General features: G+C 44.4%; 1 protein-coding gene across 3 annotated transcripts in view; it reads left to right on the top strand.

The window, feature by feature from the left end:
• The window catches only part of RUSF1 (RUS family member 1), a 216,880-nt gene that overhangs the window by 191,375 nt on the left and 13,466 nt on the right, over positions 1–12,039 (top strand). For all 3 annotated transcript variants that reach the window (XM_078652830.1, XM_078652831.1, XM_078652829.1), the window contains exon 14: positions 5,770–5,847. In XM_078652830.1, coding sequence (XP_078508956.1) covers positions 5,770–5,847 — 78 coding nt within the window. The remainder of the gene's footprint in view (positions 1–5,769; positions 5,848–12,039) is intronic.

Genomic DNA, 12,039 nt, shown 5'->3' with positions numbered 1-12,039 from the left:
TGTTTTTCTCACTCGATGGGCAACATCAGAACAAACCAGATTCCCTCACTTTTCTCCCTTACTGCTGACATGTATTCCATTTAATTCTGGGTTCATTGCAAAAGCTGGGGCTCCTGTAATTTGCACCATGTGTAGCCGACAGCCCTTTTTGTACTTCCTCTATTTGTGTGCATCATCATCTATTCTCTAGTTAACTCTTTCTGAAAAGCTTTAGCCAGTTCCTTCACCCTTTCTCAGGAATACGTGTCCATGTAATATGTACTATGACACTACACCCTTCTCAAAACCATTTACTTCATTTGCTCCTTCAAATTACATTCTATCTGAGTGTGTCATGAGTTTGTCAGGATTCAAGGAATATGGCTTTTTTGTATGCATCACATATTCATCCTTAGCATTAGATATAGTTTATTAAGTAATATTAGTTTGCCTCCATTCCAACACTGGCTCTCATAACCTGGAAAGAAATAGTTGAGCAGGTCTTAGCGATAATCCTGGAATGTCCCTTGACAGATACATTTGGAAATGCACAACATTTCTTTTGTGCTTCACCCTTATAGGAAATTGTTCAGTGTTCTTGTCTCATTCAAATCAGAAGTGGTGGGAGGAAGAAGCACAGGTTCATTCAGCTTCTGACTTTCGGTAATCAATAAGGGGGAGAAATGAACCAAATTAGTCCGTGTACCAATGTCTCTAGATTGGTTCATTATTGGAACCACTGTCACGCTTTTGTGACCACTTTCTAAAACCGATAATTCAAAACACATCTACATATCTGAAAGATACTAAGAACTTGTTACAGCTTCTACAGGAATTAACCTTTGAGGAAGGGTCCATCATACTAGTGACCCTCGACATTGAGAGTCTGTATACGAGCGTCCCCCAGGATGACACCATCGGGGTCCTGGTGGCTGCTCTAAACTCCACCAACTGGGAGTCTCAGACACCAAAGGAATTTATTCTGGATTGCGCTACCTTGGCCCTCAAATAAAATGTATTTGAATACAAGTAAAATCTGTTTCGCCAATGCACGGGCACTTCAATGGGCAGCACTATTGCCCCTAGTGTGGCCGGACTGTACGTCCATGACTTTGAAGTGAAATGTATTCTACCCACGGACAGCCAGTATAGTATGCCTCTTCCATAAACTTATGGAGAAGGTATATTCACAATGTTCTCATCTGGAGGGGCAGTGAAGAACTTTTGATTGAATTCCTTAACTGGATCAACACCCTAGATGTGAATTTGAAATTCACACACACCAGTAGCAAACAGGAAGTGGTTTTCTTAGATGTGGTAATCACAATAACCAATACCAGCTTTACCACCAGAACACACTATAAACCCACTGCCAAAAACAATCTACTTGAATTTTCAAGTTTCCACCCGCCGCCACTCGGGGAAAATCTACCATATGGTCAATTCCTCAGGGTCAGGAGAAACTGCTGCTACCTGATAGACTTCCGTGACCAAGCCATAGACCTCACCTCTAGATTAAAAGCACGAGGCTACGCAGATAAAGTTTTGAATAAAAGCTACAAAAGAGCCGAAAACAACCAAGGGAGGCTCTTTTAGAAGACCGCACTAGAGAGCCCCAAGAGACTCCACTCACATGTGTCACGACCTATAGCAGCATGTCCAATGTACTGAAGAAGTCGATCAATAAAAACTGGAAGATAATCACCAGTAACAACAGGACCTTGACAAAACCATTGTCCTCCTTCAAAAAAGGACGGACCCTGAAAGACTCACTAGAACACACACGTCCGAAAGACAAGCCAAGAAGGGACGAGAGATCAGTTCCTGACACTTAGGGCCTCCCAAAAGTGGTGGGCCATTTTCCATATTCCAATTGCAGCGTTTGCCACCAAACATCACACACAAAGTTCTTGAACCTTGAGCCTGGGAAAACATGGACGCAACGTGTTCACACAAACTGTAACTCTACAAACGTAGTTTACCTTATCACATGCCCGTGCCTGTTGCGGTACGTGGTAATGACCACACGCAAAATCAAGCAAAGAGTATGTGAACATAGAAGTAACATCAGGTGCCGTAAAGTTACCACAAAGATGAGCAAACACTTCCTACAGAAAAACCACACCACTAAAGACCTTAAATGGACTATCATCGGGCAGGTCTAAAATATACCTCCGATACTGTTCGAAAAGGAAAAAAGGTGGGTTTACCGCCTAGGGACTCATAAACAAGGCTTAAACGATGATATCCTCTGTGGCACAGTATTAAGACACTAGTATTGCCTAGGTGAAGGAACAAGGGCATGAACCTAACTAATATACTGGATTTGCTCCTTCTGCTGGTGCACTTACGTGAGAAGCTCAAAACAGAGGCAGGCATAAATTTGGCTTTTAATAGGAATGATTTTGACAGTCTATATTAAAAATAAAAATGTTCTCACCCCCCCAAAAAATTTCTCACCCTTCTTTGAACATTACAAACATCATTGTCAGCACGCTTTACTATCAACGATAGGTCGTGACATTCCTGAAAGCACAGCAGACGCCCGTGTGACTCAGGTTTTCATAGATTTTTTGATCAGAAACCTCAATGCCCAAATGGCCCTAATGTCCTACATCATCTGACATTCGGCTCCATCTAACCGGAACTTTTAGCCTCCACACATTCGAGGCATTACATTGGGTACCTTACGAAAGTACTCGTATTTATTCACCAGCACATAGCATGTGTTATTTCGCAGATACTCTGTTTTTCTTCAAACTTGCTTTTTACCCTAATCTGATTAAAGTTTTCCTTGTTCCTTGTGGCACACAAGTCAGCGGTCTAGTCTAGAGCGCCATGAGCGCTCACTTCACTATGGACGCTTCCTGTGATAGGCGGGACCGGCACGCCGATACGCCGTGATGTATGCGGCCAGCCCCCCTGCATCCACGAGGACGCGCCAGACTGCCCGGTTTCCCTACCTTCCTTAAATACTGCGGCTGCAACCGGACCTCGCATTGACGGGGTCCGGTTTAGAGGGACAAACTCAGGTACCAAGCGGGTGCCTGGCAACGCGGGCGTGAGTTCCCCTTGGGATTTTGAGATAAGTAACAACACGCTCGTCGCGAGTCCTAAACTCACTCTTAGTTCTTTGCTTTTTTCTCTCGTAAGGTTTGCCAATCTCACCACCACCCCCCTCCCGAGACCCATTGTGTGAAGATTTCTCACACCAAACATGAGACCCTTTTTTGTAAATTTGTACATAACTTTTGAATAATTGCCTGTGTTTGTGTGGGTTTTCTCTTGTCACGCCGTCGAGGCTCATTGGCCATTTTGGCATCCTGATCTCCCACCAAACACGATTTATCGCTAAACGCCATAACTGGCGTGTAGGTGTAATAGTACTATTTGTAAAAGGACCAGTCAAGTCATTCTTGCTGGCTATGTTGGCTAATGTGGCTGGTTGTATCGTCACTCAGATTTAATGAGTAGAGGTTGCTTAATCTCAGGTGACTGATTCACCTTGAGTACAAGTGCACTTTTGAGAGAGCCTGGTATACCTGTAACAAACAAACTGCGCAAGATGGTAATTCATTGTTTGTCTTGTCTTTTCTCTTTATATGTTTGTTACTGTCGTTTTTATCAAGAGGTGCAATCTGGTTTCTCTAAATCAAAGGGCAACCACCCATTTTTCATCGATTACACATTTTTACACTTAATTTTCACTTTCACGTCCTTAGGTCAGGGTGGTCCTTAGCACGCCCATACCGCCGAGGTACAGTTCTTAGGTACTGATGAATGCCAGGTAATTTACACCATGATGGTAGAAACATGTTGACCCCACTGAATGGGAAATAGCTGAACAATTTATTTAGCTCCTTTCCAACACTTTGTTTTTGATGTGTCTGACTGGCCACTTAATAAAGTTATTTTGGACACAATCTAGACATTTTTTAAACCACTCTACCACACCTTCACCTATCACTACCAAAAAACCCAGCTCTGCAGTAGTTCTGGTGTGGCAGAACACCGGAGAGGCATTCGGCCTCTCCCGGTGGGGCCCGATGATGAAGCATGTCACCAACTAGGTTGGTGAGTGAGGGCTTTCTACAAGAATCCAGTAAGATTGTCATTGCTCGCTCCCTTTCTTCTTAAAAAGAAGTTACACTTTTTTTGTTGTTTATACTACCTTGCCTGGGGGACCAAGAGTGTTTCCATCATACATTCCCTCGCTCTCCTGTTGATAACCAGTATTTCTACAATCTCCATTACTCTTGTGTGATAGTAACTAGTTTGATTTATCACATTATTTACACAAAATTGAACACTCGTAACAAATCAGTTTTCAATAGCTATAAAATTGGATATTACCAGTTAAGTATCCAATAAGTCTAGTTCTTCCACAATACAGTCTTGATGAAGGTCATTTGACCAGTTTAGGGCACAAACTGGACGAAACATGTCGACCTGTTCCAAAGGTGTAGTGGACCAGTAACTTACCCTCATATACATCAACCCATGTTTAACCTTATCCCTATCCAGTTTCATTCATATTATAACTTCCCTTACTGGATACGAGATTATTTTAACCGATATACCACTATCAATACCCTGACAGTCTCCCTCCTGGTGGAGGTTGGTGAGTCACTTTGAGAACAGGACACTCAAGTGGTAGACCTGATGATGATACTATCCACCAAACCACATGAGCTGTGATAATATACACTGTGACGCATGAACGTGTGGTTGAGGGTCTCCAGAACTATCTTCATTGAGAATCTGGTACACAGACTAATGTGGTTAATCACCCCCCCCCCCCCTTATAGATTTTTGATCAGTGTTCTTGTCTCACCAGACTGTACTTCACTGCATGGGAGACTTTGGACTGGTGCAGATCTTTTTCATTACATGGTTCCCTTCTTCAGGCTCATCTGCATTTTCTTTAGACCTTGCGTGTTACAGTACATGTGCTCAAGACTGTGTGAGCCATAATTGCCAATTTTCATGCTGATTGCCATACGGGCTCTTGGTTGTGAATCATTAGGTAAATGACCGTGGAGCAAATATTAGGACCACAATGATTCCTGTAAAAGTTACATGTGCTCATAAACATAGTGTCAATTGCAGGTCCAGTCCTTAAGAAATACCCTTTCAGGGAAGACAACACTTCACCCTCTTAACTCCTATTACAATCTAGACAAGTCACCCACCATATTTTATGCAAGGTATGTAGCTTCTCCTTGTTGCCAATCTGAAGTATACTCTTGAGACACAAAAGGTGAGTACAGAAAATTTATTGAGAACAAACCTTTGTGCCTGCAGCATCAGTTTAACACTGCTGGTGCAGCAATAATACAGTGGTTTCCTTTATATATCGACACTCCAAAGCCTAAGACTTTTCAAAGGGGATTTTCAGAACACGCTGCACTTACACATTGCCCTGACCATTAAGATCCTTCACATCCACAAAACAGGTTTGTTTCTGTGTAAACAGAGGCTTGGTACCTTATTACGTAGAACTCTTTAGAGTTTGAAAGCTTTCAGTTATTATTTGCATCATATTTCCTGTCAGTTGTTCAAAGTCATAATTGCCACGTTATGTCCTTGTGGCGCAATATCTGGAAGAGAAGACTAAAGACCTAGGTGCGCACTACCTGGGATGTGCATGTTTCTCTGTTAGCTAAGGTTCTTGAGATGTGGATTGTGGAGTGGATGCTGCATTACGAATGGCGAGGCCAGGATGCTGCTCATTCCCTTCTCTGATGTGCTTTACCTACTTTCAAAGACCTTTTTTCCTTTGCCCCTCAGTTCCGATTGATCGGGTGTGGGAGACGGTGAAACAGACACACCTCCTTATGGATCTGATATTCCCAGAGTTTTTGAAAGGTAAGAATCATTCACTCCAGTCCCAAGCTGCCACATGATTGAATGTCTTATTAGCTGCTTCTCAGCCAGTTGCAGCCACTGCCATCAGGGGACATACAGATTTTGCTCACATATGGTTATTCAGGTGCCTCCAGGGACCACCTAAGGAACACTGATATTAGGAGTTTGAAAATTAGAGGTATCACCAGTTCCACTGGGGTAAGCTCTGGGGACATTGTGTCATGCTGGGAACTCTGTCGGCTGCCATCTGAAAACAGGATACTTTTGAGAAAACCTGAGCAGTTCCAGGAATGTTGGGGCTTGTGGTTATTATTTAAAGCACAATTAAACTCAAAGTGTTTATTACTGGGTACACTGGTATTATTTTCAGGTTTGCCGAGAGCATCACTAAGCACAGTATATTTGTCATTGGACACCTTTGGGACTGTACTGTCCACCATGGTTCAGTCTCATGAGAGATCTCCCTGTCTGACCACAAGTCCCCATTTGCCCCATTTCTAGAGATACTGTCCTCAATACCTCTCTTCAACACATCAGAAAGTCATACAGTTGCAATAGATTGATTCCCAAAGCCAGGATCTTGTATTCTTCCACCCTCCTGGACCTCCACTCCTTGCAAAAATGTTAATATAATTTTTTTTTTATATATCCTCTCCAATCATTTCTCTCTGCCTCATAGCGGAGTGATTGGCAAGAAAGAAAAACAAGGATACCCTCCTGTACTCTGACTAAATTGACCCTGTGGTTATATACTCCCTCAACCATGGCGATCTTGATTGTGACATGAAAAATGTCGCTGCACATGATCTGCTCAAGCATGACATACCTGCTGCCCCTGTATCCTGGTTTAACTCTATATTTTTGGTGTCTTTAAATGACGCTGTGAACAAGGTGCACAGAAAAGTGCAAGAAGTCGTATAGTTTACAACAGCACTCGAAAAAAGACATAATATAACGCGAGGTTAGAAATAATATCCTATTGTGATTTAGTAATCTGCAACTCAGTTGTCTACCTTGCACTATGTTCACTGTCTCTCCTGTACTTTTTATATCTGCCACATAGTAAGTTATTTTGATCAGCAATACATATTCCATTTTTGATTTCAAGTCCTTTACTGCTCTGTGAACAAGTTATACATAAATTTGACTTGTGTCCATGCCATTGCTTGTATAAGTGTTATCAGTAAATGAATCTGGAGGGGACATTGCTATTAATATTTAGTAATACAGAATTCCCATCTGGCATACTTGGCTAGCCTCTTCATTTGTTCCTCCACCTCCATGCCGTGCACACTAGAATCCCCCTCAGGCACACTGAGTCTAGTAGAGGGCATATTGCTATCAGTGCTGAGTGTACTTGGTTTAATAATGAAGAAACTGGGTTCAGTGGGTGGGCACTCTAGTATCAGTAGTGGACTCAAAGCAATAGGTATTTTGGGATCTGCATTGAGCATGTACAGATCAGCACCATGTGGTTTAGGAGCACAAAAAGTACTTGTCACATTTTTTAAACAAGTAGTGTGTGAGAAGCTTCTTTTCTTTAAGTTAGTCTCATGTTCAGGTGAGATACCCACCCAAAAGGTGAATCTCCTTACTCATGCTCCTGCATGTAGACACTTGCTGCTTTACTCTACTATGATGTTTTTTCTGGTACAGGCTCACCTGCCTCTTCTAGTATGCCATCCGTCTCAGCTTCCCCTTCCCCTGTACATTGACTAGTAAATATACAAAGAGAGAACCGTGGAGAATATATACCAGCCGTGGCCCATCTGCTAAGGTGGAGGGGCATCACACCACTGCCCCACTGAGCAGTGCAAGGGAAAAATAAAATGAAAATAACAGAGCGTTATTATCATTTTATTCTTAGTATGGAGCCAGCTTAGGGTGGGGCGGGGCTGGGCTCCAATGGAGGAGGAGTGGTTGATGCTCCATAAGTGCACATGATGGTTTGCTAGCCATTGTGGGCCAGCCAAACCGTGATGCACACATTGCATGTTCTCCACCTGGCTGTATTGCACTGCCAGTGTGGAGAATATGACAGACTCCCACTTGCTGTTTGAGCGCCGAACCAGAACACTCAGACCAATCAAGATGCTGCTGTCATGCTGGCAACAGCAGTGTGGTGATTGGCTAGGGGATTCAGGGAGCCTGGGGGCTGCCGGGAGCCAGGAAAACCGGGAGGACGGAGGAGAGGCGGCGGCTAGCGATTGACGACCAGCAGGCAAGTCTTCTTTTTTTTTCCTCTTCTTTTTTCTAAACCCCCTCCCAACCAGCCCCCACCACTATTCCCTACCAGCTGCCACTGATGTATACTCACCTACCTTATCTTCGACCACAAGTAAAACAACATAATGTCCTTATCACAAACCTTGAATGCCTGCTAGCTGATCAGTACGATGGCACTAGAGATTGATCTAACAAAACTGACATCCCTCTTTTGCATCCAACACTCATTTTGAAACTTTTTGTATAAATAATGAGTTACTCTGCCATTCTATTGGGAAAGAAACGAATAACCAACACATTTGACAGCCAAACGTGTGATCTGCACTTCAATATCTTTAACAAAAGGAAGATCATTCTCAAGTCCAATAGTACAAATTTCCATTTTCCTCATCTTCAGCTGTCTGTAAGACATTGAGTAATATGCTTCATATTAACACACCATTGGCAAAAGGAGCTCCAGTAGGAGATTACAGCCCTGTGGGGCAGTAGTTTTGTTAGCCACACTTGCCTATGGCTCCTCCTACACCCTGCTTCTAGAATCACCAATAAGGTGACTGATTAACTTGCGAAAATATAGTGAGCCTCCATCTCCCTCCTCCCCTTTCATTTTTTACATTTTATTTATTTTCAAAAAGAAAACAAGAACCTATCTGTGGTTCCACCAAGTGATTATTCATAGTTACACACCATCATTAGTATAAAATGTAGAGGCTGTTTGTATCCAACTTCCTTCCCTCCCACTCCCTCAGGTTACAGCACAAATGTAACCTATTCACTAAGTGTACCTCCCTTGATGGAACAATCTATACAACATCTTGCACTTGAATGGCCAGTAAAATGCCAATAACCAGCCCTGTGATCTAGTCCGCAAGTTAGGGGGACTTTAGGATTTTGGGACAGACATATACAAAGTTCTTGTCTTTCAAATAGCCCTTCAAAGGATGCCACATGCTGTCCTATTTAATGCCCATTTAATTGAGTTTCCATGGTTGGCAACACCCAAAGTTTGCTAGCTCACTCTTGCATTGTAGGGATGATTGGAGATTTCCATTTGAGGACTTTCAGTTGTTTCACTGTAAAAGTCATATTAGTTGACTGTCTCCAGTCTGCCCTGTGCAGATGCATGATCTCCATTGGTCTGAGGTTGAGTATGATGGTTGCTGGGTTTGGTTCCAGCGAGTACCCCAGCACTCCCTTGATCCAAAAGTGGGTTAACTTTGGGCATGTCCAACAGACATTCAACATGTCTCTCGATTGGCCACATCCCCTCCAGCATAGATCATTGGTTTTACCGTACATCTGTTTAAGGATTAAGAGTATTAAATAACATCCTTTCATAGTTGCATACATCCATTCCCTATTCTGCACACTTTTACAGCTGAAGGAGGATGTCGGCCCCAAGCATTTGCCATTGATCTATGGAGATGTGTCACTCCAAATAGCCCTGCTATTTCTCATAAATGACCACTCGGGGTAGTACCCAGGTCAACATTAATATTGGACATAAGCCCCTTAGGGCCAGAATAGGTTGTAAAACATTTTCCCAACGCTGTCAAAGATCTAGTTGCAGCCTCTTAGGTCAACTGGTAAAGATCCTAGTCCCTTATTGGAAATTGACAGTCCATTTATTGCAGTTTGTTTTCCTGTTTGCAGAGATTACATTATTTGATTTCAACCTTTTTGGGCAAGTCCTGTAGCATCCTTCACCCTCCATCTGCCCAGTTCTCAAATTCACCCCTCACAGATCCTGGTGAAAAATATACGTCAATTATAAGTTATGTAAATAAGGAGGGGTAGGCGGTTATTTTATGGTTTCATGGCCAAATCCCCCACTTCCAATGTCAAGATCTCTGGTTATCAGCCCACTGAGGGTCTTGAACTTTTAACCAGCCCCAGAGCACGGCTCACCACTGCATCATCCATGTGTTCTAATGTCACTCAGTCTCCCTCCCCAATTTTCATTGACTAAAACAGCCATGACCTTCCTTTTGACATTGGAAATGTATACCTGCAGGCTGGAACTAAAAGAGAAGCATCAAAGACTCAACTCAGTGTATGACTCTTTAGTGAATTTGCAGCACACTATCTCTGGCTTGAAGAGCATGTCTTCTGTTGCCCTATGTCATGTACTAATGACAATCACCCTTCGCTCACATCAATGGATAGCTCTTCCTATGATGGGTCTTACCCTGGAGTAACACACATACTAGGTTCGAGGCATGTGGGCTGCTGAATTCATATCTATAGCATAGATCGCCGCCTAGTGTTGGGTCCGGATAATTGCACATTGTTGTCCTGGAAGAGTCTTCGAAGTATCACAAGATAGGTGGCTCCTCCCCTGGACTACAGTGCGCATGGGCATCGACTCCATCCCCAGATTGTTTTTTTCCGCCATTGGGTTTGGATGCATATTTGATCACTCAAGTTCGGAATCAATAGAAACTTTTCTTTTTGGCCCAAAAGCCTTTCCTTTATCGTCTGTATTGTCTTCCGATCGGTGCCCAGTTCTGTTCCAGCTCAGTTCCCGAGTCTGACATCCAGAGGAGTCGCGTGGCTCTTCAGTGCTCGAGGCCCAGTCGACGCTACAGACCTTATTTGACGAAACATCATGGAACGGAGCCCGTTCAAAAGATGCCCCGTGTGCAACTCGAAGTATCCCCACATCGACGTCCACCCGGTGTGCAACAAGTGCATGTCGCCGGATCACGATGAAGCCAACTGTATGGCTTGTTCTCGTTTCCGCTCCAAGAAGACGATTCGACTTCGGTGCGTAGCGCGCCAGGATGCCCAGCAGACGGCACCTGACCCGGTGAACATTTTCGATACCGAGGGAGAAGAGGCAGACGAGCAGGGAGATCAAGAGCCGATTTCCAATCCAGCAACAGAGATCAACTCCAACTACGACGCAGACGTAGAAATGCTCGATGCAGAAGAAATCGTCGACGAGGTAGGAGACGACGATGCGGCCTACGGGGCCACGGAAGATAGCTCAAGCGAGGAGCTATGCCCGTTCAAACAATATCTACGGCTCCGGTCGAGGGATCGCCACATGGCCTTACCCAAGATCTTGCACCTAGTTCCACAGTCTCGCCGCCGGGCCCGGCTACGGACACTTCTAGAGAGCCACCATTGGTGAAATCGAAACCAAAAAAGAAAACTTCGGTGTCTACAAAACCGAAAGAGCTAGAGGCGCTGTCGAAACCGAAAGTGCGTGTCGCCTTGGTCGGCTCCACGTCTTCAGACCTGTCGGTGCAGACAAAGCCAAAAAAGGTTGTCGAACCGGTGAAGTCGCTCAAGGGCGTCGAGCCGAAGACTGGGACACCAAAAGCACTTGTCAAGGTCGTCGACCCGAAGACTTCGGCGCCGAGGGCCGTCGACACAGACAAAGGACTCGGAGCTACAAAAGTTGTCGATCCTGCGCGTCGGCCGGACAAGGCCAAAAGTACTGCAACCCTCGAGTCTGCACCTGGTGGTGGCTCAAAGGCACCTGTCGAGTCGACGCAGCCGTCCGCCTCCTTCACGAAGCAGGTGTCGGAATCGTTGAAACGTATTAAGGACAAAGCTTCCGCTGTCGATCCGAAGGATACTTCCACGCAGAAGCCTGCCACCAAACCGTAAAAGTCGACAGTGCCTATTCAGTTTACGCTGCCGCCGAAAGTGGCGCTGAAGGCGTTCGCGCCGAAGAAGGTTGTTGAGGCGTCCATGAAGGTGTCCACGGGGCCGAAGTCTGCCCCTGCAGTTGTGGGCACAAAGCATCGACAACCCCTGCTGGAGGAGCAGTCGGAACAATTCATCGACGCAGACACCGGGAAACTTTCAATTTATAAACGAAAGATCACACCAGCACAGCCTATGGAGTCCTACACAATTCCTTTAAAGAAAAAGAAGGATTCCACGGATTCACCCATTCTTGTTGAACTAATAGCTCCACATTTACAGGAAACTGCTCCAATCTCGCCCACTTAC

Source organism: Lissotriton helveticus, chromosome 7 (genome assembly GCF_964261635.1).
Source record: "Lissotriton helveticus chromosome 7, aLisHel1.1, whole genome shotgun sequence".
Taxonomy (NCBI): Eukaryota; Metazoa; Chordata; class Amphibia; order Caudata; family Salamandridae; genus Lissotriton; species Lissotriton helveticus.
The sequence above is the reverse complement of the archived record's forward strand: the minus strand, read 5'-3'. Positions and strand labels throughout refer to the sequence as shown.